This window comes from Eulemur rufifrons, chromosome 18 (genome assembly GCF_041146395.1).
Source record: "Eulemur rufifrons isolate Redbay chromosome 18, OSU_ERuf_1, whole genome shotgun sequence".
NCBI classification, from domain to species: Eukaryota; Metazoa; Chordata; class Mammalia; order Primates; family Lemuridae; genus Eulemur; species Eulemur rufifrons.
The window spans coordinates 2,437,927-2,461,874 of NC_091000.1; the positions used below are offsets into that span (position 1 = coordinate 2,437,927).

The 23,948-nt window shown below is 44.2% G+C and overlaps 1 protein-coding gene across 1 annotated transcript in view; it reads right to left on the bottom strand.

The window, feature by feature from the left end:
- The window catches only part of SH3RF1 (SH3 domain containing ring finger 1), a 150,117-nt gene extending 146,859 nt beyond the window's left edge, over positions 1-3,258 (bottom strand). Inside the window, exons 1-2 of the mRNA XM_069493716.1 lie at positions 3,112-3,258; positions 1,195-1,682 (exon numbers count right to left, since the gene is read on the bottom strand). Of these exons, the coding sequence (XP_069349817.1) occupies positions 1,195-1,587 (393 nt within the window). The 5' untranslated portion in view covers positions 1,588-1,682; positions 3,112-3,258. The remainder of the gene's footprint in view (positions 1-1,194; positions 1,683-3,111) is intronic.
- Between the last annotated feature and the right edge of the window lie 20,690 nt (positions 3,259-23,948).

Consider the following 23,948-nt stretch of genomic DNA (forward strand, 5'->3'; position numbering starts at 1 on the left):
AAAAAAAAAAAAAAATTAAATATGTCAAAAGAAACCTGAAAGCCCAGTGATGAAACTGTTTTCTAGTGATTAAAATGATTTACATACTTTACATCTAGTGATAGTAAATACTTTTATCATTTGTAAAAGATGAGCTGGAGAAAGAAGTAGGAGAAACTACTCTGTTACAGTTCTCTGACATCCACATCTGTGAATTTATGCTGTCTAATGTCATCCCAATACATAGTTCCTGTATTAGATGAAAGAAGTCAGTTTTGAGTGTTTGCTATGAATATTTGGAAAAAATACTCTCATTGAGATAAAGTGCTCTTTAAAAGTAGATTTTATCAGTTTGACCAATTATCAAAATTGCTTCTTCCAACAAAAATGGAATTGTTTTAATCATCTGATACCCAGGACTACTTTTTATTTTTACAAATATGAGAAAAGCACATCTTATCAGGGACCCATCACCAGCAACATAATTTACATTTACTTGGAATACCTTACCTTCTGGAAACTCTGTGTCAGTTGTAGCAGCTGGCCAAATAATTAGCTTCATCTAAAATTATTTCAGCCCAAGCCCAAATCCCAAGAAAAATCATTTTGATGAAAATATTTCATTTCACTCATTGTAAAACCCAACATAAAGCTGGATGTTTTAGCACAGTCTTAAGTGACATTTTGTTGCTACAGCAACAGAACTCTGCTACCTATGGCCATGGTTAAGAATTCCTCCAACGAGTAAATTCTGTGCTGTGCATTCATAAATCCAATAGAATGACTCTAAGCAACATAGAAATTAAGTCTTGATTTCCTACTTATGATTTACCCACACATATTTATAACATATATGCAATTATTCTCAACTCCACCAAAAGGGTAACACCATGCTAAATTTCCACCTTAAAATGGGCACCAACAACTGTTGTGTTCTAGATTTCATTGAATAATTGCTACATGTTTCCCAAAATTTATCTTAAAAGATAACAAAGACTATCTGGAGAGAATTTCAAAACAAGAAAATTCGTTATTTATATCCACTGTCATTCCAAGACAGAAGGAAAAAGATCCTGAGGTATTATCTCCTGTCTGTTCTAGTAAGTGAGGCTTCTTAAGCAACGAGCTGATTTAGAAAACATGAAGCTAAGGACTAAAGAAAAAACTGAGGACATAACGACCTTTGTTCACCAAATGCCCCCGCAGGTTACTCACCCTCACTGGGGGGCTCCACGCTTGCACCCGAGGCTGCTGTCCACCCTGGGTGCTCTGCAGATCCTTCGAGCCACAATTAGCCACAGTGCTGCTCTGAGCCCTTAGTGCGTTTGTGCAGTTGGTCCCACTGCCCCCGCCAGGGCCAGGTTTCCAAGGCCTCTGCTTGATGCCATCCAGAAGTCTGACCAGCAGGATGTTACTGGGAAGCTCCTCGACACCGGAGCCAACAAGAGTCCTGCACTCGGGACATCTCAGTTCATTTCGGGAACCCACGATCCCCAGCAAACATCGTTTGCAAAACGTGTGCTGGCAAGGCAAGACCTTTGCAGAAGCATCAAGGCGCTCTAGACACACGGGACACTCCAAAAGATCCAACAAAGCAGATTCATCCATCTTTATCTACTTTACTGAGAAAAAGGCTTCAGAAATGTTCATAGTTGTGTGCATCCCTTAAAATGATTCATGTGACATCCATTTCAGACTGTGCTCTAGAGTCACGGGGGAAAGAAGGAAAAAGAGAGAATTAGTGTTGTTAGCTGGGGAAGAAGTTCACAAAGGAGCCAAGAACCAAAAAGTACACAAACGTGCTCCCTCTCTGAAGAGTGCAGCTTTGCTTTGGAATGTGGTTCCTAAACCCCAAAGTCAACAATTAAAAACAAAATAGGCTTTCTAAACAATTCAGAATTAACCCCTGAAGATATCTGGGCAGGAACAGGCAGCTATCACAGGATTCTTGTAATAAACAGGATTTATGAAATGCCGTAAAGAACATAATTTCTTAGGCTCTGAAAGTGATATTAGCTGCCTTAATAAAGTCCTCAACTCACATGAGAAGCTGAACAGAAGCAATTGAAAGTTTCCTCTACCTGAAATTACTATTAAATCCAACGAAGTTCCCAATTTTTAAGCCACTTTAGCGTTTAAGAAACCATGCCTCATATGATCGCTTGCGGTAAATGATCCCAATATTAAATACATATGTTTCTTCACTGGTCTTAAAAATAGAACTGTTTCATCTTGCCCAACCGAAAAGAGCTGAAGGTTGACAATTCTAAAGGACACAGATTTGCTTGAAAGCAGCTAAAATATAAAAAAGCACCCTTCAGAGCAGGAGCTGACAAACTCTGAAACAGATTTCTGAACAGCCTGTCCTAATCCCATTCAGAAAATCTGGCAAAATTAACACAACACCAAAGAATTTGACAATGGAATCTTGGACTGAAAACTGCGAGCATAATATGAAAATGGGGCCATTCAGGAAAAAGCAATGCACTTAGCGCCGCTCTCCCCCACCGAAATCAGCGTAAAGGCGGACGCCGGGGGAAGCGGGCGGAGAGAGCCGGGAGCACCCACAGCCGCTCGCGACAAAGTCGGGGGGAGCCCGGGCGGCGCCCCCTGCCGCGCGCCCCGCGCAGGTAGCGCGACCCGCGCCGCGGACGGCGGGCCAGGTGTCCGGGCGGGGACGTCGCGCGCCGGGCTGCGGCCAGGCCGGTCCGGCATGGGGCGCTCATTCTACAGCCTCATCTCCGCCTCCCGTAGGTCAGGCGGGGGACAAAAATCTCCCCTCACGGCTGCTGGAAGTTTCAAGGACTTAAAATAAATGCGCAGCCTCAAGTTGCGAAACTCAGCCCCGCGGAAGAACAGGGCTGGAGCCCGCGGAGACGAGTCCCCGGGGAGACCGGGCCACCGGGAGCGGCGCCCGGCTGCGCCTCGGAGACCGCGGCACCGCGCCCGGCAGCTTCCTGCCCGGAGACGGCAGAGGCCGCGGGCTCCGCGCCCGCAGGTCCGGGCTCCCGGCCCCCGGGGGGCGAGGGGACAGGGAGACTGGCCGGTGCGGGGACGGGGGACGCCGGGCCACCACCTCCTCCGCGTCCGGCTCGCGGACGCCGGGTCCCCGCCGCCCAGCGCCCGCCCTACCTCGCGCCTCGGCTCCTCCTCTTTGTTCGCGGCCCCGCAGCGGCGACGGCGGCGGCTGATGCAGATGCGGCCCCGCCGCGCCCGGCGCTCGCGGAGTCTCTGACGCGGCGGCGGCAGCGGAGGCTCCTCTCTGCTGCCCCCCTCTCGCGCGCATACACCACGCCGCCGCCGCCTCCCGCTCTCCCAGCCAAGGAGGGCGGAGGAGGAGGAGGAAGAGGAGGAGGCCGAGCCGCAGCCGGCGCCCCGGGCGCAAGGGGGCGGCCCCGCGCCACAGCGCCTCCCCCCGGAGCGGGCGCGGCACCTCCCCGGGAGCCGCCCGCCGCCCGGCTCTGAGGTACCTGCGCGCCGAGCCCGCCGGACCCCAGGGGCGTGACGGGGGCGGCGACCGGAGGAGACGCTGTGAGGCCTGGAGTCCGGGAAGCGGGGCTCCCAGGGGGCAGCGAGGAGGAAGGTTTGGGGACAGACGCCTTCTCCCTGAGGAAAACACGCCTGGAAAATGGAGCCGCCCGAGGGGGAGGCGTTGGGGGTGGCGGCGAGGGCAGGAGGAAGGAGCCTCGGGGCGAGGCCGGCCGCGGCGTCCTCCTGCCCGGCGGCCCCGACGGCCCCGGCGGCCCCTTCCCGGCGGGACCCGCCTCGGCGCGGGGCGTGGGGAAGGGGCGGGGGCGGCCCCGGCGGGAACCGACCCAGCTCCGCCGAGCGTCCGCCCGCCCGGCCCTGGGCACGCACTTGGTGGGGTCGGAGCGCAGTGACCCCGGAGGTCCGAGAGGCGCGTCGCGCCAGCGGGGCAGCTCTGCAGCCGCCTCCCAGCTTCGCTCCCCCGCCGCCCGCGCCCCGGCGTCACCCGGACGCGAACCGCGGCGAGCTGGGGGTTGCTGACCCGGGAGCCCACACCGGGAGAGGAGGGGGCTGGGGAAACGGCGGCGTGGGCGGGGGTCGGGCGCTGGCCCCGGGTGGCGACGCCCAGCCCGGCCGCGGCGGGGGCACCCGAAGGCTCCTGCGCGGCGCCCCTTCCGTGCGAGCCGGGAGCCGCCGCCGCCGCCGCGGTCGCCGTCGCTGGGATCCTCGCCCGGCCGCCCCAGGCGCGCACCTGCACGCTCTGAGGTGTGGTGTTGAGTACAGGGCCACAGGCTCCGAGGTTTTTCCAGACTCCATTTAGAGGAAAGACAAGTTACAATTTTGTCATTGATGTAAAGTCGTTATTATTTGATTTGCATTTACCATCCATTGACAAAAAGTTATCCGAAGTACCCTTCCTCAGAAGTGGGCAGAACCTAGGTGGAAATAAGAAAGGTTTACGGAGATGATGCAAGAAATTCCTGCCCAGCCACCGACCAGGCTGACGATTTCGAGAGGAGTCTCGCTCAGATCCTCCTCCTCCTCCAGCGAGGGCCGCCGCTAAATCATTCAAGACAAATCAGGATCTCCTACATATGAAAAAATTATAACAGCTAAAAATTGTCACTCTGTAAGCCAGGCACTGTGCTAAACATCTTACATGCATAAATTCCATTCTCCGCAGCAACCCTCCGTCATCTGTCCCCAGCTTTGTTCTAGATGGATTAATATGCTGAGAGTCATAATGCATCAACACCAAAAATAATATCCCACTTCCCCTCCACTAAAAGTGAGCAAATACACAGGCATTTGAGCTGAGAAAGACAAGGGAAGGAATGAAAGGAATGGAGAATTTTTAATCCAGTTTGTAAACAAGGCAACCTGGAAGGGACTGCTTGGTTGTGTGTCTGAAACTGTGTGGATGCAGGTGAGGCTTACTGGGAGATCACAGTAAACAGATAAGAATTTATTGATACATCCAGTTTACAGTTATTAAAACTGAATCTCAAGTAGGTTACCTTCCTCCCCAAGTCATACAGGAAGTAATGTTGAATCAAAACGCAACCCCAGCTTTCTGAATTCCACATCCAGTTTTCTTTCCACCTTTCCCAGGCCCTCTGTTTTGCACATGACTGTTTTATCGCCCTCCCAGACAGAGCCGAGCAAGCAGTGCCTCTCTTCCCAAGGGAAAGAAGAAACTTAATCATGTGATCACTCTGGAGAACCAGGGACAATTTTTGTTTTGTTCTTATGTTGGTTTTTTGTTTTTAGAGAGAGCAGCACACAAGGTCATAGGTACATGGTGCCAGTCTTGAAACTCTAGGCAACAAAATCAGTAGTCACATCCATTTTCAGAGGACTGAAGATAATGTGTCCCGAGACTACAGTGATCAAAGAAGCCAGCGCACATCCCATGAACGTCACCTGGGACATGGCTGCCGTTCTTTGAATGCCCCTGGTGTGGGTTTGGTATATGTTTTAGAACACAGCCCTTTTATTAACTTCAGCTACTCCAGCTGTAAAATAAAGTCTTAGGCAAGTTACTTTAACTTCTTGAGCCCATTTCTGTCTGTCAAATGGTAATAAAAATAATACCTCTCATAGAGGTATTAGACAATTATATGAGACAACATGCTGGTTCTTCGTACATCTCTATTAATAAAGTAAGATATCATCATTATCTGCCAAGAATCACACAGGCAGAGTTATTCTGGGTAAAGTTCTCACTTCCTGGGGTCTTAAAAGAGTTTGGGATAATGCTAGTAATTGCAAAATCCTGTCAAGAGAATATTATAGGGGAAGGGACAGCTGGGGAGAGAGAAGCATATTCATCTTTTCACTTCTGGGAACTCAACATGAAGGAAAGAATGTAAGCACGTTACGCTTATGACCCCTGTGACCTCAAGTAAATCTATGAAAACTATAAACACACCCTGCGATGTAATAATGACCGCTTAGATTTATACAGTTCTTATCTTCCCGAGACTTCAAAGTACTTTTATGTATATTATCTCATTTATCTTCTCAGCATCCCTGTGAAACAGTGAAGAAAAACACGATTATCCCCATGTTGCAGATGGGGAAAAACAAGGTGTAGAGAAGTTATTGCTCTTAGTGGCAACACAAATCAAGCTTTTAAAATCCCAGTCCAGAGCACTGGGATTTAGCTTTGGTACTGTGCTTACACGTACATATACATACCTGTGTTTGGCTATCATTTTCCTCCAATACTTGTTCCTCCTCCTGTTGCCATATTGGGAAATGATAGCACTGTTTATCCAGTTGTTCAAACTAGAAACCTATGGGTCATCTTTGGTTTCTCCCTTTTCCTCTCTCTTCTCCATCAACAACTCTGCTAGCTTCTCTCAAAATATATTTCAATTTCTCCCCACTTTTCTTTGCCTCCAGTGTACCTTTGTTTAAGCTGCCAACACCCTTTGCCTCTGGCTAAATTATTCCTATAAAAGAAAATAAAAATCTCAGGACCACCCTGGCAACTCCTTATGCAAAAGAAAAGGGAAAGGCCTCGGCACCTGCGAAGGACGCGCTGCAGACCATTCGCTGAGGAAACTCCCCGCTGGCCTCCCATGAGCAAGGCTGTAGGGTCTGCAGGCCACATCTGTCTCCTGAAACTAAAGTCTGTTCTATTCCACACTAATAATGAATTACGAGTTTATCTTCACAGGTGCAGAACAGAGACAAGATGGGATTAGACGTTCTTCCACCTCCCTGGGAACATCTACATAATTGATGTTTTCTTCACTTCCTTTTTCTCTTCTAACATTCGCCTTATCTTATAGATAGATTTTCCAGGGTCTCTTAAGAATGTAGCCGTGTTGTCTCACTACCCACGCTGCTCCTGCCTTTTTTTCTTTCTGTCTGCCCTATCCCCCTTTAAATACTGAAACTCCCAAATTCCCTTTCGGAAAAACAGCCTCAGATTTGTCTGCGGTCTGTGTTTTTCCTGAGCATGTCCTCAACTTTGGCTTAATAAACCTCCTTAATAAACCTTGAATGAGATCTATGCCATAGTCACTTATTTTGAGTTGACACCCCCTTGCTCAAAGCTCATCAATTTCTATCACAGTTGGAATGTCTTATAAGACCCTGTGTTACCTGGACCCTGCACTATCATGTTCTACCATGGCACCCATTTACCTTCTTCATAGCACTTTCTGCTGTCTAATTTTCCAATTTCTTATTTATTGTCCACCTCCCTTACCTGACTACGAGTTCCTGAAGGGCCCAATCTGTCTTCTTTACCATTGTGTCCCTGACAGCCAACACAGAGTAGGTTCCAGTGAATAATTCCCAAATAAGGAGTTAATCAAGTATATGCTTATATTTCTGGCTATCCTAAAGCTACATATATATTTAATACTTCACTGCCCTACAAATAGAAAATCAGACAGGCAATGTTCCAGGTTCCATTGAGAGTCTTTGTTACAATCTATCAATAAGTTTTATATAGAAGATGAGGACACGTGATTCTTCTTCTTACATTTCACAGCTAAGCTGGAGAAATGGCTAAACACCAGCTCTGTAGCCCAGAACATAAATGCAACGCCAGTGTGTCTTCATTCAAGGTCTTAGTTAATAGTGTCACTATATGCTTAGTTCCTTGAGCAAGCAAAAAAATGCAGGGCTGTCTTCAGCATCTCTTCTCTGTGATCCTCACCATCCAGATAGATGATTCAGATCTCATCAAAAGTGCTTTTTAAATCTCTCCTTTCCTCCCAATCCTTATTTCGGGCCTGGTTATCTCCTACTTGCACAGTAGCTACTCCCCCGCCCCCCCCCATACTTGATTTTGTAGAGAGCTTTGGAGTCCAAGGCTGTACCACCCACTAACTGGGTGACCACAGGCAAGTTTCTAATCTTCTGTGCCTGAGTTTCCCCTGTAAAATGAACATAATAATAACAACTACCTCAGGGGTTTTGTGGTGATTTTACAAAAGTTAATAAAAATAAAATTCTTAGAACTATGCTCAATATATGGAATGTGCTTATTAAATGATTGTATTATTATTTTTACAGATCCACTACCTGTTAACTGAATGACTGCAAATTTCTTTAATTTTCTAAGTTTCAACTTGCTTATCTATACAAATAAATACAATATTATCCACTCTGAAAGCTTGTTGTAAGAAACTAATGACAAAGCTCTTGTTGAAAAACCTAGCATGGCACCTTTCTGGAGCATAGTAGGGACACAAAATATTTTCTTCTTGCCTTTTTTTTTCTGTGGATCCATCTGCATTAGTTTTCATATTTAGGGAATAGATTGGATTATGTCTAAGATTATTTCCAGCATTAAAAGTCTATTTCCATCCTAATAGCATAAAGGACATCTAAGGGCAACGGAATCCCCTCGTATGAAGCTAAGTGGTCCTGAGGGGGTGCCATAGTTGTCAGGAAACTGGGCTCTGAGAATTAGAGTCAGGCAAGCCTAGAGAGGCTATTTTGGTCCGCAGTGGTGGGAAGGTGGTGCAAACTCCACTGTCTGGCAAATATCTGAGCAGATGGAGTATTTATAGGCACTCCCTGAGGATTTCAGTTCAATCAGGAAGGATGCCAGGGAGAAGTGAGACTGAAGAGTAGGAGGTAACCGAACTGCATCTTCCTCCAGCCTTCCCGAAACAGGTCTGAACATTTGAGGAGCTGTGTCTGACAGTGGAATACCTGGGCAGAGTCAGAGTTCTTAAACTGACACGTCTGTCCTAGCCTGCAGGGAGTGGTTCTTGAAGTTTAGCACAACCAGAATCACCTGCAAAGCTCGTTAAAAATGCAAGTGCCCTAGGCTCATCCCTAGAGATTCTGATTTAGTAGGGCCAGCCTGGGTTCAAGAATCAGGTGAGTCTGATGTAGGTGACAGTGCCAGGACCACGATTTGAGAAACACTAACCTAGACTCGCCCAGAGGCACATTACAAGGGAAGCAAGCCAGGCACTGATGAGGGAAGCTAACCTGTAAGGGGCACTAGGGCTGTGGTTCTGCTGAGAAAGATACGGGATCTTGGAGCCAGCGCTGGTTTGCTGAGGACAATAGGAGAGTGACTGAGTGTGGCCACCTCCATCCATTGGGGCATGCCCATCCCGACCCTCCCGCCCAGTGCCTCTCCTTTTAATAAATGCTGGGCAGATGTTTAAAAGATACCAATCTGGAAAGGGAGCCAGAAGATTCGCCTGCCCAGAGAAACACACAGGCTGGCCCCAACTCCCTCCAGGACTCCAAATGTGGGTGGCAGCCACCCACATCAAGCCTCAGAAGGTCCTTTTGTTTAGTACTGTTGGATGTCCGTGAAAACACATCTGAAAGTTACATGCCCCTAATATATTTCTGACCCAAGTTCACTCAAAGATAAATTTAATCTACATGAGGAAAAAATAATAGGATTTGTTCTTTATATTAAAAGACTTTGTCTTGTCAAATTCCATTTATTTAAAAGCGTAAACCTTGATGTGGTCTTTTTGCCTCCAAGCAAACGTTAACCTAACACAAACTATTAGAGAGAGTAGAGTCCATAACTTTATCTAAGCATCTTCGGGAAATGAAATACCACAATCTTTCTTAGTAACCCATCTTTAAATATTAAAGATTGTTTATCAATTTTCAGACTTCTTTCTTTCTGATCAAATTTAAAGATAAAGATGGACCTTTCTAGTGCATCTAAATAGGCCACCTTAAAAATACACACAAATGGAAAACATGCTCACAAGTTCACTAGAGACTCAAAAATGATGACCCAGCTTTCTTTCTTCATTATAGTATTGGGCAAATGATATGGGCCTGAATGAGTTTATTATCCACCCTGATTCTCACGGGTACTGAAATGCAAGCCATATTCTGTGATCCCATAATGAGTAAAAATGATCCCATGGTAGCATTTTCTTTTATTTATACCTCTTCACCTTCTCTCTTTCTTTGCTCTTAAATAAAATGTGTTTTCATGTTCATAAAACCGTAACTATCATCACACCAGGTACTGATCATACTACGCTTCAACCGTATTTTTCTGAAAACTTGCCTGAATTCATTAAGTGATTTTCCTCCTTTCAATGAAATCAGTTTCCTTAGTATCTTCCTGCCCCTCATTCCCCTCAAAAACCTATACCACAAAACTTTCACCCTAACCTTCACATTATTCCTTAGAATTTCTGTCCTCATAGCTTCTTTCTCTTTTTATTTAAATTCTGTATAATGTGTAAATCAAATAAGCATATCAAGTTTAAAAGGAAAATTTGTAAATCCTATTTTAAAGTAATGAACATAATTTTAAAAATTAAATTCCATCATCTTTTTATGCCATATAAATTAATCTGATAATATATCTAATTTGTTATGAAGCATTTACCATGTAAATACATAATATATAATAAAAGCACTGGGTAACTCATCAAAAAAATTTAGTAATGGTTGATGTTACTGAATTAAAGCTAAGTGTGACAATACAGAAAATAATGTTTTTAACGATGTCATTCAAAATAATCTCTTTCTCCTGTAATTCAAATGAGTGGCTATAAAGTTTTTTAAAAATAAGAACCCAAGATGGTATCAGTCCAGTTGACATTCTTTCTCTTTGACAAGATTGTAGAAGCCTAAAGATTAAGATAATTTCCTTGTTTTCCATGATGCTTTTATCCAAAAATGATGATTTGCATAATTTCTCTTCAGTCTCAATTGAATTTCTGAAGCTATTTTTCAAGCAAACTTCCACATGTCTCCAGTGTACACCATCTGTCTCATTTCTCTTTCTCCCTTTTTTTAAAGTATCACAATTATCTTGTAACAGGAGCTGTCAAATCTTTATTCCCCAAGGATTCTTTCTTTTGATAAATGAAAAGGAACTGTATATATTGTTATATGTAGTTGTATCAATGTGACGGGGGTTAAGGAAAGGTTAGATGTTCAAAGCAGTTATATGGCTACGTTGACATACTGGAGGAAATGTGATCAGGTAAGATGGCTAGAGTTTTTAAATCAAATTCTTGACTCTAGGAAAATGAAGGAATGTTTAGTCAAAAGGTCGGAAGGAGGGGGCATCTTTTAAAGCAAAGAAGAATTTGAGAATAGCCTAAGAGTTGCGTGGCCCATACTACAGAGCATTAAAGAAACTATGGGGAAAAAGAGGATGACCTTACTCACAGGCTGCAGATGGCTTAAAATCCTATTGGCATTGCAAAGGGTTGATGCTTTCACTAGGGGAATCCAGTTTTATGTTTACATAGTAAGTGTATGCTCAGCAGGAACTTCCAGGAAATCACATGGATTGCCAAGAAAAAGTCTATATTGAAGTATTATTTAGAAAAAGATTCTGCCAAAACATTACATAGGCTTTTTAAAAATTGAAGTGCACAAGGAAATGCAGTAGATAGAATTTATGTAGTACTCAGAGTTTACAACTAATATATTTTATAGCATTTCATAAAACTTTTAGTTGCAACTCAATTTCAATCAATTTGTAGAGCTCAAATTACTGAAATCTAGTAAGAAGCTACAAAATACAGTTAAAGCTTCAGCTATCCAGAATCTCTGAAGAATGGGTCACTAAAAAAACCAACATCTACTTGGACAAAAACATTTGAAATACAGTATGTATCCCTGAATTTTGAAATCAAAGACACTGAAAAATTATTAATAACATTTACAGATGAAGCCAGGCCATCATTATAAATATCAGTTACTGTGCAGCGTAATTAGGACTGTGGAGGCCAACAGACCTGGGTTTGAGCCCTGGCTCAGAATTTTTACTCATGTGACTTAAAGAAAATTATTTAAGCTTGGTAAGCTGTAGTTTCATTGTCTGTAAAATGAAGATTATGGTACCTACCTCATAAGTTGTTGCAAAGCTTAAAAGATAATACATTCACAGCGCCTAGTACATTTACAGGGCACTTAGTTAGAACTCAGCAAAGCTTAACTGGTCTTGGTATTATTAGCATTAGTGTTAGTGTTAGCAGTAACATGATTATTTTACATTGAGGCAGTTAGTAGTATTTTTCTCTTAACACCAGAATTCTATATTTTTAAATCTTATACAGTCATGCACTGCATAATGACTTTTCGGCCAACAACAGATCACGTATATGATGGTGGTCAGTTAAGGGTATAATGGAGCTGAAAATGCCTAGTGACACCGTAGCCATCATACACCATAGTGCAACACGTCACTCACGTGTTGTGGTGATGCCGGTGTGAACAAACCTGCTGTGCTGCCGGTCCTATAAAAGTACAACACATGTACTTATGTGTAGTGCAGAGGACTTGCTAGTGATAATAGACAGCTGTGTTATTGGTTGTGCATTTACTATGCTTTTTATCGTTGTTTTAGGGTGTACTCCTACTTATAAAAAAAAAACAAGTTATCTGTAAAACAGCCTAAGGCAGGTCCTTCGGGAGGTATTCCAGAAAGAGACATTGTTATCGTAGGAGACAACAGCTCCACGCCTGTTTATTGCCCCTGAAGACCTTCCAGAGGGACCAGATATGAGGGCGGAAGACAGTGATGTTGAGGGTCTGGCCCTGGGTAGGCCTGGGCTAATGTGTGTGTTTGTGTCTTAGTTTTTTTTTTTTTTTTTAAGTTTAAAAAGGATAAAATAAAAGTTTTTTTAAATAGGAAAAAACTTATAAAATAAGGATATAAAGAAAAAATATTTTTGTACAGGTGTACAATGTGTTTGTGTTTTAAGCTAAGTGTTACCACAAAAAAGTCTAAAAAGTTTTTTAAAAACTTCAAAAGTTTTATAAAGTAAAAAAGTTACAATAAGCCAAGGTTAATTTATTATTGAAGAAAGAAGGTTTTTTTTAAATAAATTTAGTGTGGCCCAAGTGCACAGTGTCTATAAGTTCTGCGCTAGCGTACGGTAGAGTGAGGCCTTCACGTTCACTCACCGCTCGCTCGCCGACCCACCCAGAGCAACTCCCAGTCGTGCAAGCTCCATTCCTGGTGAGTGCCCCATCCAGGTGTACCATTTTTTATCTTTTATACTGTATTTGTATTGTATCTTTTCTGTATTTATATGTTTCGATACACAAGTACTTACCATCCTGTTACAGTTGCCTACAGAATGCAACATAGTAACACGCCGTGCAGGTTTGCAGCTGGGAGCAAAGGCCGTCCGTGCAGCCCGGGTGTGCGGTGGGCTGCCCCACCCAGGCCTGCGTAGGTGCGCGCCGTGATGCGCTGTCAGTGCCCAAATCGCCCAACGTCACGTTTCTCAGGACCTATCCCCCTCATTAAGCTATGCAAGACTGTACTTACTATCTTTATTGTTTTTTCTCTTTCTTCTGTTTCTATAAGCACCAGAAGCTGCCGACCCTTTCACTGGTGAGGGTCTGGAAGTGTCACACAGGAGGAAGGGTCCCTGAGGCCCACCCAGCCAGGCTGCTTTGTCAGCACCTTTGCTTCTCTGCGATCATCACGAAGCTGCAGACCGTCATTCAGGGTGGGATTCTCACTGTGAGGACCCGATCCCAAGTCCTCACATGGTCCTAGCCTGCACCGTGCTCTGATGTTTGACTCTTACATTTGGAATCTTCCCCTCCTACTCACCACCTCCTCACCCCTTTTGGTAACTAACCTTCACCTGTGGGTTTTATCTTTAACTCTTCTTGGACCTCCGTTCTCATCTTTTTCTGAGCATGGTAGTCACTTGTCCTGCTTCCAACCGCTGGTTTTCTCAGATTCCAGCCTTCTCACTTGGGGCTTGGCAGCAAACTACGGACTATTCTTCTCACTGTTCCCACAGTAGCATTCTTTCACAATTGCCAAACTCCTAGATCTCGGTAATCAGTTAACCCAGATTGTAAGAACTCTGGTAGAGCGATAAAGTAGTCCAAATGCAGCAATCCCTTCAAAGTTCCTCATCTTCCCCTTCTCACCCCATCCACACTCCCTCCTAACCAACGTAACAGCACGTGGGGCCTTCCACATCTTTCTACATGCTCGTGTAACCATAGGTACGTATATTGCAGAGCTGACTTAGTTTAAAAAATAGGATTTGACCGTATATATTTCTCTGCATCTTTGTTTTTTCCTTCTAAAAATACATATTGTGGGAATCCTTTTGAGCCAACTTCCATAGAGCTAACTTACTCTATCTGCCTGCAGAGTTTTTCATAAGATGGTTGTATCCCAATCATTTTCCTATTAATAGTCATCCATGATTTTGGTTTTTACTACTAAAAACAAAGCTGCAATAAGCATTCTTGTTTCTATATCCTTATGTAGTGAATGGATTCTCCAGGATGGAATTTCTGAGTCAAAGGGAATGCATATTTTTAATGGATGTTGCCAGATTTCATACTATAAAAACTGAACGAGTTATATATTTATCATCAAAGCATGAAAACACCCATTCCACAGCCCCAAATCACCCTTCCTGGCTGTCATCCTTTTAAATTGTTATCACCTTGCTAGGTGCCTTACGATACCTGATTAATGTTTTAGATGCCATTTTTCCTATTAGTAAATTAACCTCTTTTTATTTGTCATTTGGATTTTCTCTTATTTGAATTGATTAGTCTTTATCTTATTTGTTGACTGAAATGAAGACTGTTGAGGCAGAAACAATTTGATAAAAGTTTATTGGAAGCCACGTGTGAGGCCCAACCTGGGAAGATCCCTAACAAAGTTGAGCATGTTCCAGAGTCTACTACGAGCTGGAAGGCTTTCATACGAAAGTTTAGGAGAAGGGGGGACCCCTCATACTGGAGCTGTCCTTTTCCATCGGAGGGTACAATACAGAGGTTAAGTCATTGGATACATATTGCGACATACGGGCTCAAATGTCTACGTGCAAAACAGTCAGTAACACTTTATGATTCAGAAATAAATCCACATCCTTTTCAGTGTCGGTAGGTTATACATTAATCAGTGCATGAGCAGTCTGAGTGACTCAGGGTACGATCCTTCACCCGGGGACAGGGTGTCACTGAATCACAAGACCTTCCCGAGGCAGGTGAACGTGGAGGCCTGTTCACTTTTCAAATACACTGTAAAATGTGACCTGGAGGTTATCAAGTTTAATAAGAGCTTTTTGTATATTAAAAATAACCACGTATCTGGTACTGGCATCGTTGATATTTTCCCAGTCTATAATTAGATATTTTCCCAGTCTATAATTAGTCTTTTCACTTTCTCGGTCACTTTTAAATGGTGTTGTCTTCCTCTCATGGCACTATTAGGTGGCACATGCCTTGGATTTGGTGCTGTCAGTTCGAGCACGTATTTAAGGTGGTGTGTTTTCATCTTCTCACTGTAAAGTTAGGTTTTCTCACTGTAGTGTTTTCTTGGGAAGTAGTTTGAGACTAAGCAAATATTGTCGAACTTATCAAACTTTTGATTTATTCATGTATTTATAGATATCAATATGAGTTCATGGCTTTTAATTTCACTCAAAGGGTTATTTGTGTTGCCGTTTTTAGTCATTTTGGCGCCTAGTTCCTCCCTGTCTGAGGAAGGAGAACAAGAGCTAGCAGAGGCAAGCGCCACGACAGGCTGTTGGACTGGCCGGGCTCAACGGGGAGCAGTCAGGACAGCTTCGTTTTCTCCCACTCCTGCCTCAAACACTTTCTGTCAGGAACATTTCCTTGCTCTGGGTGACATTTCCGGTAGGTCCATGGCTTTTCAGTCACTCTTGATTCTAACAACAGCCCCGGTTTTAGATTTTGTAGTTCCATCCAATCTAAAGTAAAACCTCAACATCTTATCCATGCAAAACTTTACTCCCTCCCCAGCTCAGGCCAATTCGCTGCTTTCCGGGCCAGCGGGGAGGAGGGTCTGATTGCCCCTGTCGCCCCCGGGGGTCCCCAGGGTTGGGGGGAGCGTGCAGAGGGAAAGGCCCCCTCAGCTGCCACTGCTGCACCTTCCCCTGCCTGTCACACGCCTCTCTCCTGCCACGGTTTCCAATTCTTATGCTTCCTTGGTGTGCAGCAGCTGAGCCTTTGGAGATTCCCTTGGGACATTATCTGTCTGGGGGAGTCTTTCATGAGAATCAGCTTTAGATATATTTATCCTTTCTACTTTATTTGTTTTCTTTTCATCAGTTTCCATCTTTATTCTCTCTTCCAAATTTTTGTTTGGCTCATTTTGATGTTCTTGTTCTAATTTTTTAAATTAAACCTTAAGCTTTTTTTCTTTAATAATAAAGCATTTTAGGTTATGAATTCCCAATAGGAATCATTTGAACTGTGCTTTGTATATTTAGGTATGAACTTTTCTGCATCATTGCTTTGTATGTGGCTTGTAACTTCAGTTTTATTTATATTTTGATAACGTTATTTAGAATATTGTTTCTTAATTTCTAAATTATTAGAAGGTGTCCCTTTTTATTGTTTACTGCTTTTTGGGGGGGACAATAATCAGGGAATGTGGCTCCTAAAATCTCTACTTCTGTAAATCGGCTTAGATATCCTTTGGAACCAAAGACAAGATTAACTTTTATAAATGTTCCATTAAAATACAAAAGAAATATAGCTATGAGAGGTAACATTCCATACATCGTTTAGATCAAATTGGTTGGTTGTTTTGTGTTCCTCTGTTTCTGTTATTTATTTGGCTGAGTCTGAAAAAGGTGTATGAAAATCTCCCATCATAATTGTATTTTTATTACATTCTCCTAATAGATTTTGCTTTATATATTTAGCTACTATATTGATTGATAAGCATGATTTATGATTGTTATGGCTATTTTATAAATTTTCCTTTTATAATTACATAACACTTATGCTGTTTGGTCCAATATTAATATTGCCAGACTTGACTTTTTTTGGTTTATATTTACCTGGTGGTATCTCTACAAATCCTCTGAATTTCAACCTTTCTTTATTACTTTGTTTAAAGTGGGTTTTTTGAGTAACATGTGATTGGGTTTAGATTTTTAAACTACACTGACTGTTGTTGGTAGATATTATTCTACTATCTTCTGATTTTAGAGTTGAAGATCAAAATCTAAAGCCAGTCTGATTCTTCTTCTGTGTAAATAACTTGTTATTCCTGTCTAGAAGACCATAGAATAGTGTCATTATCCTTGGAATTATTGTACTGAAATCTCTGGTATGTTCCTTTTTTCATCCCTCCTTCCTTGGAACACACGGAATCCTTTCTATCTGAAGGTTAAACTCTCTCTTTAGCTCCGTAAGATTTCTTCACCTACTTGTTTAAATGTTGCTTCTCCTGCTTCCATTGCTTTCTTCTCCTTCTAAAGTTCCTATTTATTTACACAATACAACTTCTGGATCTATTTCTGGTCCTCTTATATTTGCTCTTATCATTTCTGTCTAAATTCTTGCTGTTTTGAGATATTTCTTTCACTTGTTCTTCCAGACCTCTGTTCACTTCTCAGTAGTGGTCATACTCTTCTTCAATACATTTGCTGTATTTTTTCAACTTAAAAAAATCATGTTCTTGAGTTCCAGCTACAGCTGTTTAATGCTCTAATTGGAGCCCCTTGACCGCAATTGCTTTTTCTGTTCAAGTGACCACACATTCCTCTGGCGGTTTTGTTTTGCTGGCAACTGCCTGTTCTGGTCACTCTGCTCACTCTTCCCCTTTCTGGCTTTGCTGCTGCTTTGCCGACCTGCTGTGTTATTCACCCTGGGGCCAGGTCTTAAGCAACAGCCATCTCATGAGTATGGGAGGCTCCCTGGTCTCCGGCCCTGTGGACAGACCAGGCATCAGCTGGAGATACTTATCCAAGCTGCTCTGCTCCCCACATTCCTTCAGTGCAAAGGGTCACCTTCTCCCAGCCTCAGAGATACAGACTCTGCAGCTCACCTGTTAGCTGACCAGCCACTTCCTGGGTCCAGCAAGACCAGCAGGTGCTTCTAGAGAGAGTTGTCTCAGCTACAGTGTTGCCAGATAGACTATTGTTACATACAACAGACTTATATGAAAAGTATTACCCATTGTTGATCTGAAATTCAAATTCCACCTGGTGTCCTGCTCTTTCAGCTAAATCTGAACACCCTAGTAGCTGGGTTGTCCTCCCTCTTGTCCTTTCTCTTGTCTGTGGCTCCCACAGGCCCAGCTCTCTCCGGTAACCTTGGAGCTCTGACCCTGGCCGCGAGGTCCTCCGCCCAGGCCCAGGCTCTGTCTGGCCTGCAGGATGCCAGGGTCCAGGCCCAGGGCAGGCTCTCTCCCCACAGCACCCAAAGCCCTGCGCGTCCGCCCTCCCGCCTCCAAAGTGCCGCTCGAGACGTTCACAGTCACGCTGAGCTGGGGGAGAGAGAGCCACTCATGTGCACGTGAGGCAGCTGTGGAGACGACTCGAGGAAAATGATTCTTATCCTAGAGCTCTGTCACCGGGCAATCTGTCATTAGGCAGGAAGTCACACCTGCAAGCGCTCAGAAAGCCGCGCCCTCAGTACGTTTCTGAAGAGGTCATGTGAAGATGTGCTCCAGCAAGTGAGATGAAAACAAGAGAGAAGAGGGTGTGAGAAAGTGGATCAAACCAAGGAGCATCGAGGGGCAGCTGCAGAGTGTGGCCTGTGCAGCTGGCCTGCAGGGGACGAGGCCAAACTGGAGCCCGCAGACAGAACCACAGAAGGGAGGTCGTCATGGCCTGAATGGCACATGGGAGAAAATGGAAGAACGGAAGGATACGATAAAAGAAAGACAAGCCGAGTCCTTCCGGGCAACTTTTGGGATGGGATAGCATCTCCAGGACTGCGCACATCAAGGACCTCACTCAAAATGTACCAGATTCAGGTTCACATCCCCAGGGTCAGGTTGAAATCAAACCACTCTCTGAACAATGGGATAGGATACATGTAACAGGCCAACTAATGCAATGAACTCTGTTCAAATTCAGACTTCTGAGGTCTCAAAATAACTCATTTCATAAACATGGATTCCCACCTCTGTCCTGTTTCCACTCATTCTAGCTAAAGAAAACCAAACCAAAAAATACACTCTTGGTTTCAGTCTGGCTTATAAGACGCTTGGAAGTTGCCATTCTGCCCTAACAACAAGGAAAAAGCAGAACAAACTGAAACATCAGCAGCTCTTCTTAGTGAAAGGTGACCTTACTAATAACCTACCTAACAGAGGAAAATAAACAATCACACAGAAGGTAAGAGAAATAAACTCACAGCACATAATTGCTCCTTTGAAGAGAAAACTCACAACACAACCACCCTCTGTTTTAATTAAACATCTGTGGCCTAACCTGTTATCTCTAAGAGCTTCATTTCCATAGCCTGGAAGAGCCCTCAGTGGACAGTAGGGTGTGAACCCCCCACTTCAGTTCTCGCCAGCACCAGATGTCAAGGACTCAGATAAAGTCGGCCTCACAGAGAAAGGAAGAAAGATAACGAGCACCTGAGACAGCTTTGCCGCTGCTCCTGTTATCAGTCTACTGAAGCAGAGGCGGAAAAGCATTTTTACCCTGTAACGCTCCAAGCGACTTTCCCTCCACCGCCTGGCATTTCCACGCCTTCATTGATGTGTCGTGGCCACTCCCTCCCTCCCTCCCTCCCTCTCTGTCTCAGAGAAATGAACTTTTACTTCTGCGTGTCCTAATCACTGTGTGAGAAATCTTTCTCCCCGCCGTGTCCAGATTTCATACCCTTCCACCTAGATCTGCGAGAGAAGTGAGCTCCCGGGGCGCACTGCTGCCCCCACGTTGCAGAGACTGAGCGAAACCCACAAGCTGAGCCCTCTGCAGCACCCGTGTTAGGCTGGGAAACCGGAACTACAGTGGCTGACTTGCTGGAGCCACAGTGTGGACTAGTCTGGAAGAAAAAGCGCCTGGGCCCTCCTGGAGCTGAATCAAGTCCTCACAGTGGATATCAGAGAAAAACCCCTCCTGCTTCTGGCAGGAGGAGGGGAAAGGAATCATTTTGAAATATAGCAGAGCACTGTGCTCTGAAACGAGGCCTGCCCTCAGGAGAAGCCAACCAGAGCCTCACCTGCTGGGGCTTTGTCAAGCCTAACTGAGCCGGAAGGGAAATCCCGACTCCAGCACACGCCAGCCTTCCTGCTCCACCTGCGGGCAGGGGGTTGAGAAGCACCTGTGACATTCACAGTCCAGAGGCGCAGACTCCCAGAGCTATAGGACACTGCCCCACCCCGCCCCCCACCCCCCTGAAGGCCTGTGGACAGCACTTCCTTTCACCCAGTACATCACGTCCAGCTAGCAAGAAAAAAATTACAAGACACACTAAAAGGCAAAAGCACAGTTTTGAGAGACAGAGCAAGCATGAGCACCAGACTCAAATATGGCAGAGATGACGGAATTATTTATGTTAGACCAAGAATTTAAAGCAGCTATTATGAACATGCTAAGGGCCGTGATGGATACAGTAGACAGCATGCAGGGACAGATGGGTAACGTAAGCAGAGAGGTGCAATAGGAAAGAACCAAGATCAATGCTGGAGATCACAAGCAGGGTAACAGGAATGAAGAGGCCTTTGACAGGCGCTGCGTAGACTACACACAGCTGAAGAAACAATCTGTGAGCTTGAGCGTACCTCAATAGAAACTTCTAAAACGAAAAAGCAAACAGGAAAAAAAAAAGATGGGGAAAAGAACCCAGAACAGAATATTCAAGAACAGAGGGACAACTACAAAAGGTATAACATAAATGTGATGAAAATACCAGGAGGAGAATGAGAAAAAGGAACAGAAAAAATATCTGAATAGTAATGACTGAGAATATCCCCCAAATTGTCGTCAGACACCAAATCACAGAACCAAGCAGCTCAGGGAACACAAACAAAAAGCCGCCAAAAAATGCATGTAGGCATATAATTTTATGACTTCAGAAAATCAGAGATAAAGAAAAAGTTCCTGAAAGAAGCCCAAGGGAAAAACACTTTACCTATAAAGGAGTAAAGATAAGACTTACATCTGGCTTCTCCTCAGAAACCACGCAAGCAAGAAGAGAGTGGAGAGAAATGTTTCAAGTATTGAGAGAAAAACACCCACCAACCCACAGTTCTGTACTCTGTGAAATTATCTTTCAAAAGAGAAGGAGAAATAAAGACTTTCTCAGACAAACAAAAATCCAGGTAATTGTTGCCAGGGCACCTACCTCGCAAGAAATGTTAAAAGAAGTTCTTCAGCGAGAAGGAACATGATGTAGGTCTGAGACTCGGCTCTACATAAAGGAAGGAAGAGCGTCAGAGAAGGAATAACAGTAAAATTGAAACTTTATTTTTCTTGTTCTTAATTGATCTAATAGGCAATAGTTTGTTCAATGTAATAATAGCAACAATGTGTTGAATAACATACACATATGGATTGCAGGGACATTAAAAGGATAATAAAGGAACGCTGTGAATGACTCTGTATCCACAAATTTGATAACCTGGATGAAATGGAATAATTCCTTGAAAGACACAATTGCCAAAAGTCACACAAGAAGAAATAGACCATCTTGACAGGCCTATACCTACTAAAGAAATTGAATCAATTAATCAATAATCTTCTGAAACAGAAAGCACCAGGGCCGATGGGTTTACTGACAAATCCTACAAAACATTTAAGGAAGAAATTCTGCCAATCCTCTACAATCTCTTTCAGAAGACAGAAGCAGAGGGAGAGCTTCTAACTCACAACTCATCCTGTGAGGCTGGCACCACCCTGCTACCAAAACCAGACAAAAGCATTAGAAGAAGAGAAAATTATACAGCAATATTTCTCATGAATATAGAGCAAAAATCCTCACCAAAATATTACCAAATCAAATCCAATAGTATATTCAAAGAATTATTAATATATACCACCACCAAGTGAGATTTATCCCAGATATGCAAGGCTGGTTCAACATTTGAAAGGCAATTAATGTAGTCCATCACATAACAGGCTGAAGAAGAAAAATCACATGATCATATCAATAGATGCAGAAAAAGTATGTGACAAAATCCAACACCCAGTCATGATAAAAACTCTCACTAAAGTAGGAACACAGGGGAACTACCACAACTTGCTAAAATCTACAAAAGACCTACAGCTAACATCACACCTAATGGCGAAAAATTCCAATCTTTCCCGCTAAGATCAGGAACAAGGCAAGGACGTCCCCTGTCACTATTGCTTTTCAACATTATGATGGGAGTGTTAGCTAGTAAAATAAGTCAAGAAAAGGAACGAAAGTATCCAGATTGGAAAGGAAGAAATAGAACTGTCTTTGTTCACAGATAACATGATTACCTATGTAGGATATGCAAAAGCATTGACAATACTGAAGGAGGAGAATGAAGCTGGAGGACGGACACTACCTGCGTTCAAGACTTGCTGTAAAGCTAAAGTAATCAGACCAGTGTGCTGTCGGTGAAAGAATAAGCTCATAGATCAATGGAACAGACTAGCTCAGAAATACAAACACATGCATATGTATATAAATATAAATAAAGATAGTCACGTCATCTTTGACAAAGGAGCAAAGATAATACAATGGAGAAAAGAGAGTCTTTTCAACAAATGGTGCTGGAACAACTGGGCATCCCCATGCAAAAAAAAAAAAAAAAAAAATGAATCTAGACTCAAACCTTGTACTCTTCACAAGAATTAATTCAAATTGGATTATAGACCTAAATGTAAAACACAAAACTATAAAACTCTTAGAATACAACATAGGAAAAAATCTACATGACCTTGGGTTTGGTAATGACTTTTAGATATAAAACCAAAGGCACAATCCAGGCGGAAAAAATTGATTAACTATACGTCCTTAAAACAAAAGATTTCTGCTCCGTGAAAGACACTTTCAAGAGAATGAAAGACAAGCTACAGATTGAGAGAAAATATTTTCAAAAGATTTTTCTGATAAAAGACTACTATACAAATATACCAAGTCCTCTTAAAACTCAATAGAAAATAAACAACCCAATACAAAAAAAAAATAGGCCACAGACCTTGACAGACACTTTACCAAAGAAGGTGTCCCGATGGCAAATAAGCAATGACAATATGCTCCACAGTGTATGTCACCAGGAATGCTACTTCCAACCACACTGAGATGCCACCACCCACCTATTCCAATGGCCAAAATCCAGAACTCAGACGACACCAAATGCTGACTCTGTACCAGTCAGGGTTTTCCAGAGGAACAGAACCAACAGACACAAGAGATTTATTACGTGGAACTGACTCCCACCGTTACGGAGGGTGAGAAGTCCCACAGTCTGTGGTCTTGAGGCCGGAGACCCGGAAAGGCGGGTGGTGTAACTCACCCTGGGTCTGAAGGCCGGAGACCCAGGGTGACCAGGGATGTAACCCCAGACCCAGGGCAGGAGAAGACCATACGAGATGTCCCAGCTCCAGCAGTGAGGCAGGAAGAAAAAGGGGCGAATTCCTCCCCTTGGAAAGGGCAAGACTTTCCGGTAAAGCACTGTACTTCACTGCAAAAAAAAGGGAAACGCCAGGAGCAAGCGGAATGCAGCTTCATACCCAACAGAAACGAAGAGAAACTTAGCGCCGAGAGACGCGATGCCACCTGCTTCTGGGCAGACACTCGCAAGGCCTGCAACCCTGTGAGCGTGAAGTTTGCTGCGACGAGATTGTCGCCGTGACCTCGTCGTGGTTCAAAGCCTCTCGCTTATTTCTGGTTTTCAGTCATGCTCTGGGCATAGCTCGGATGCTCAAGAATATTTATCGCCCCTGTTCGTGTTTCCACAGAGGGCAGGGTTTGCTGTTCCCTGCCCGGAGAGGGGCACGCGGTGGCAGGACGCCTGCCGCAGGGGAGGGCGCCTGCCACTCCTCGGGCCGGGCCTTGCAGAAGGCGGGACAACGTGTCTCAGGTCACGCGTGGCCCAGCCCGTGGCTCCGGTGGGCCTGCTGGCTGTCAGCAGCCTGGGACCTCCCTTTCGCGTCCCGTCCCCTCCCTGTAAAGTACTCCCCACCCCTTCCGCCTCTGGCGAGTGGGAGGATGAGGCCTGAGGTTCTCTCGGCTGCCGAGTGACGCGACTGGATGGGCTCAAGGGCAGATGCTAGGAGGGAGCAGAAGACCCCAGTAAGCTTCATTTCTAAGCCTCAGGCCCAGCACAGACTCCTGGA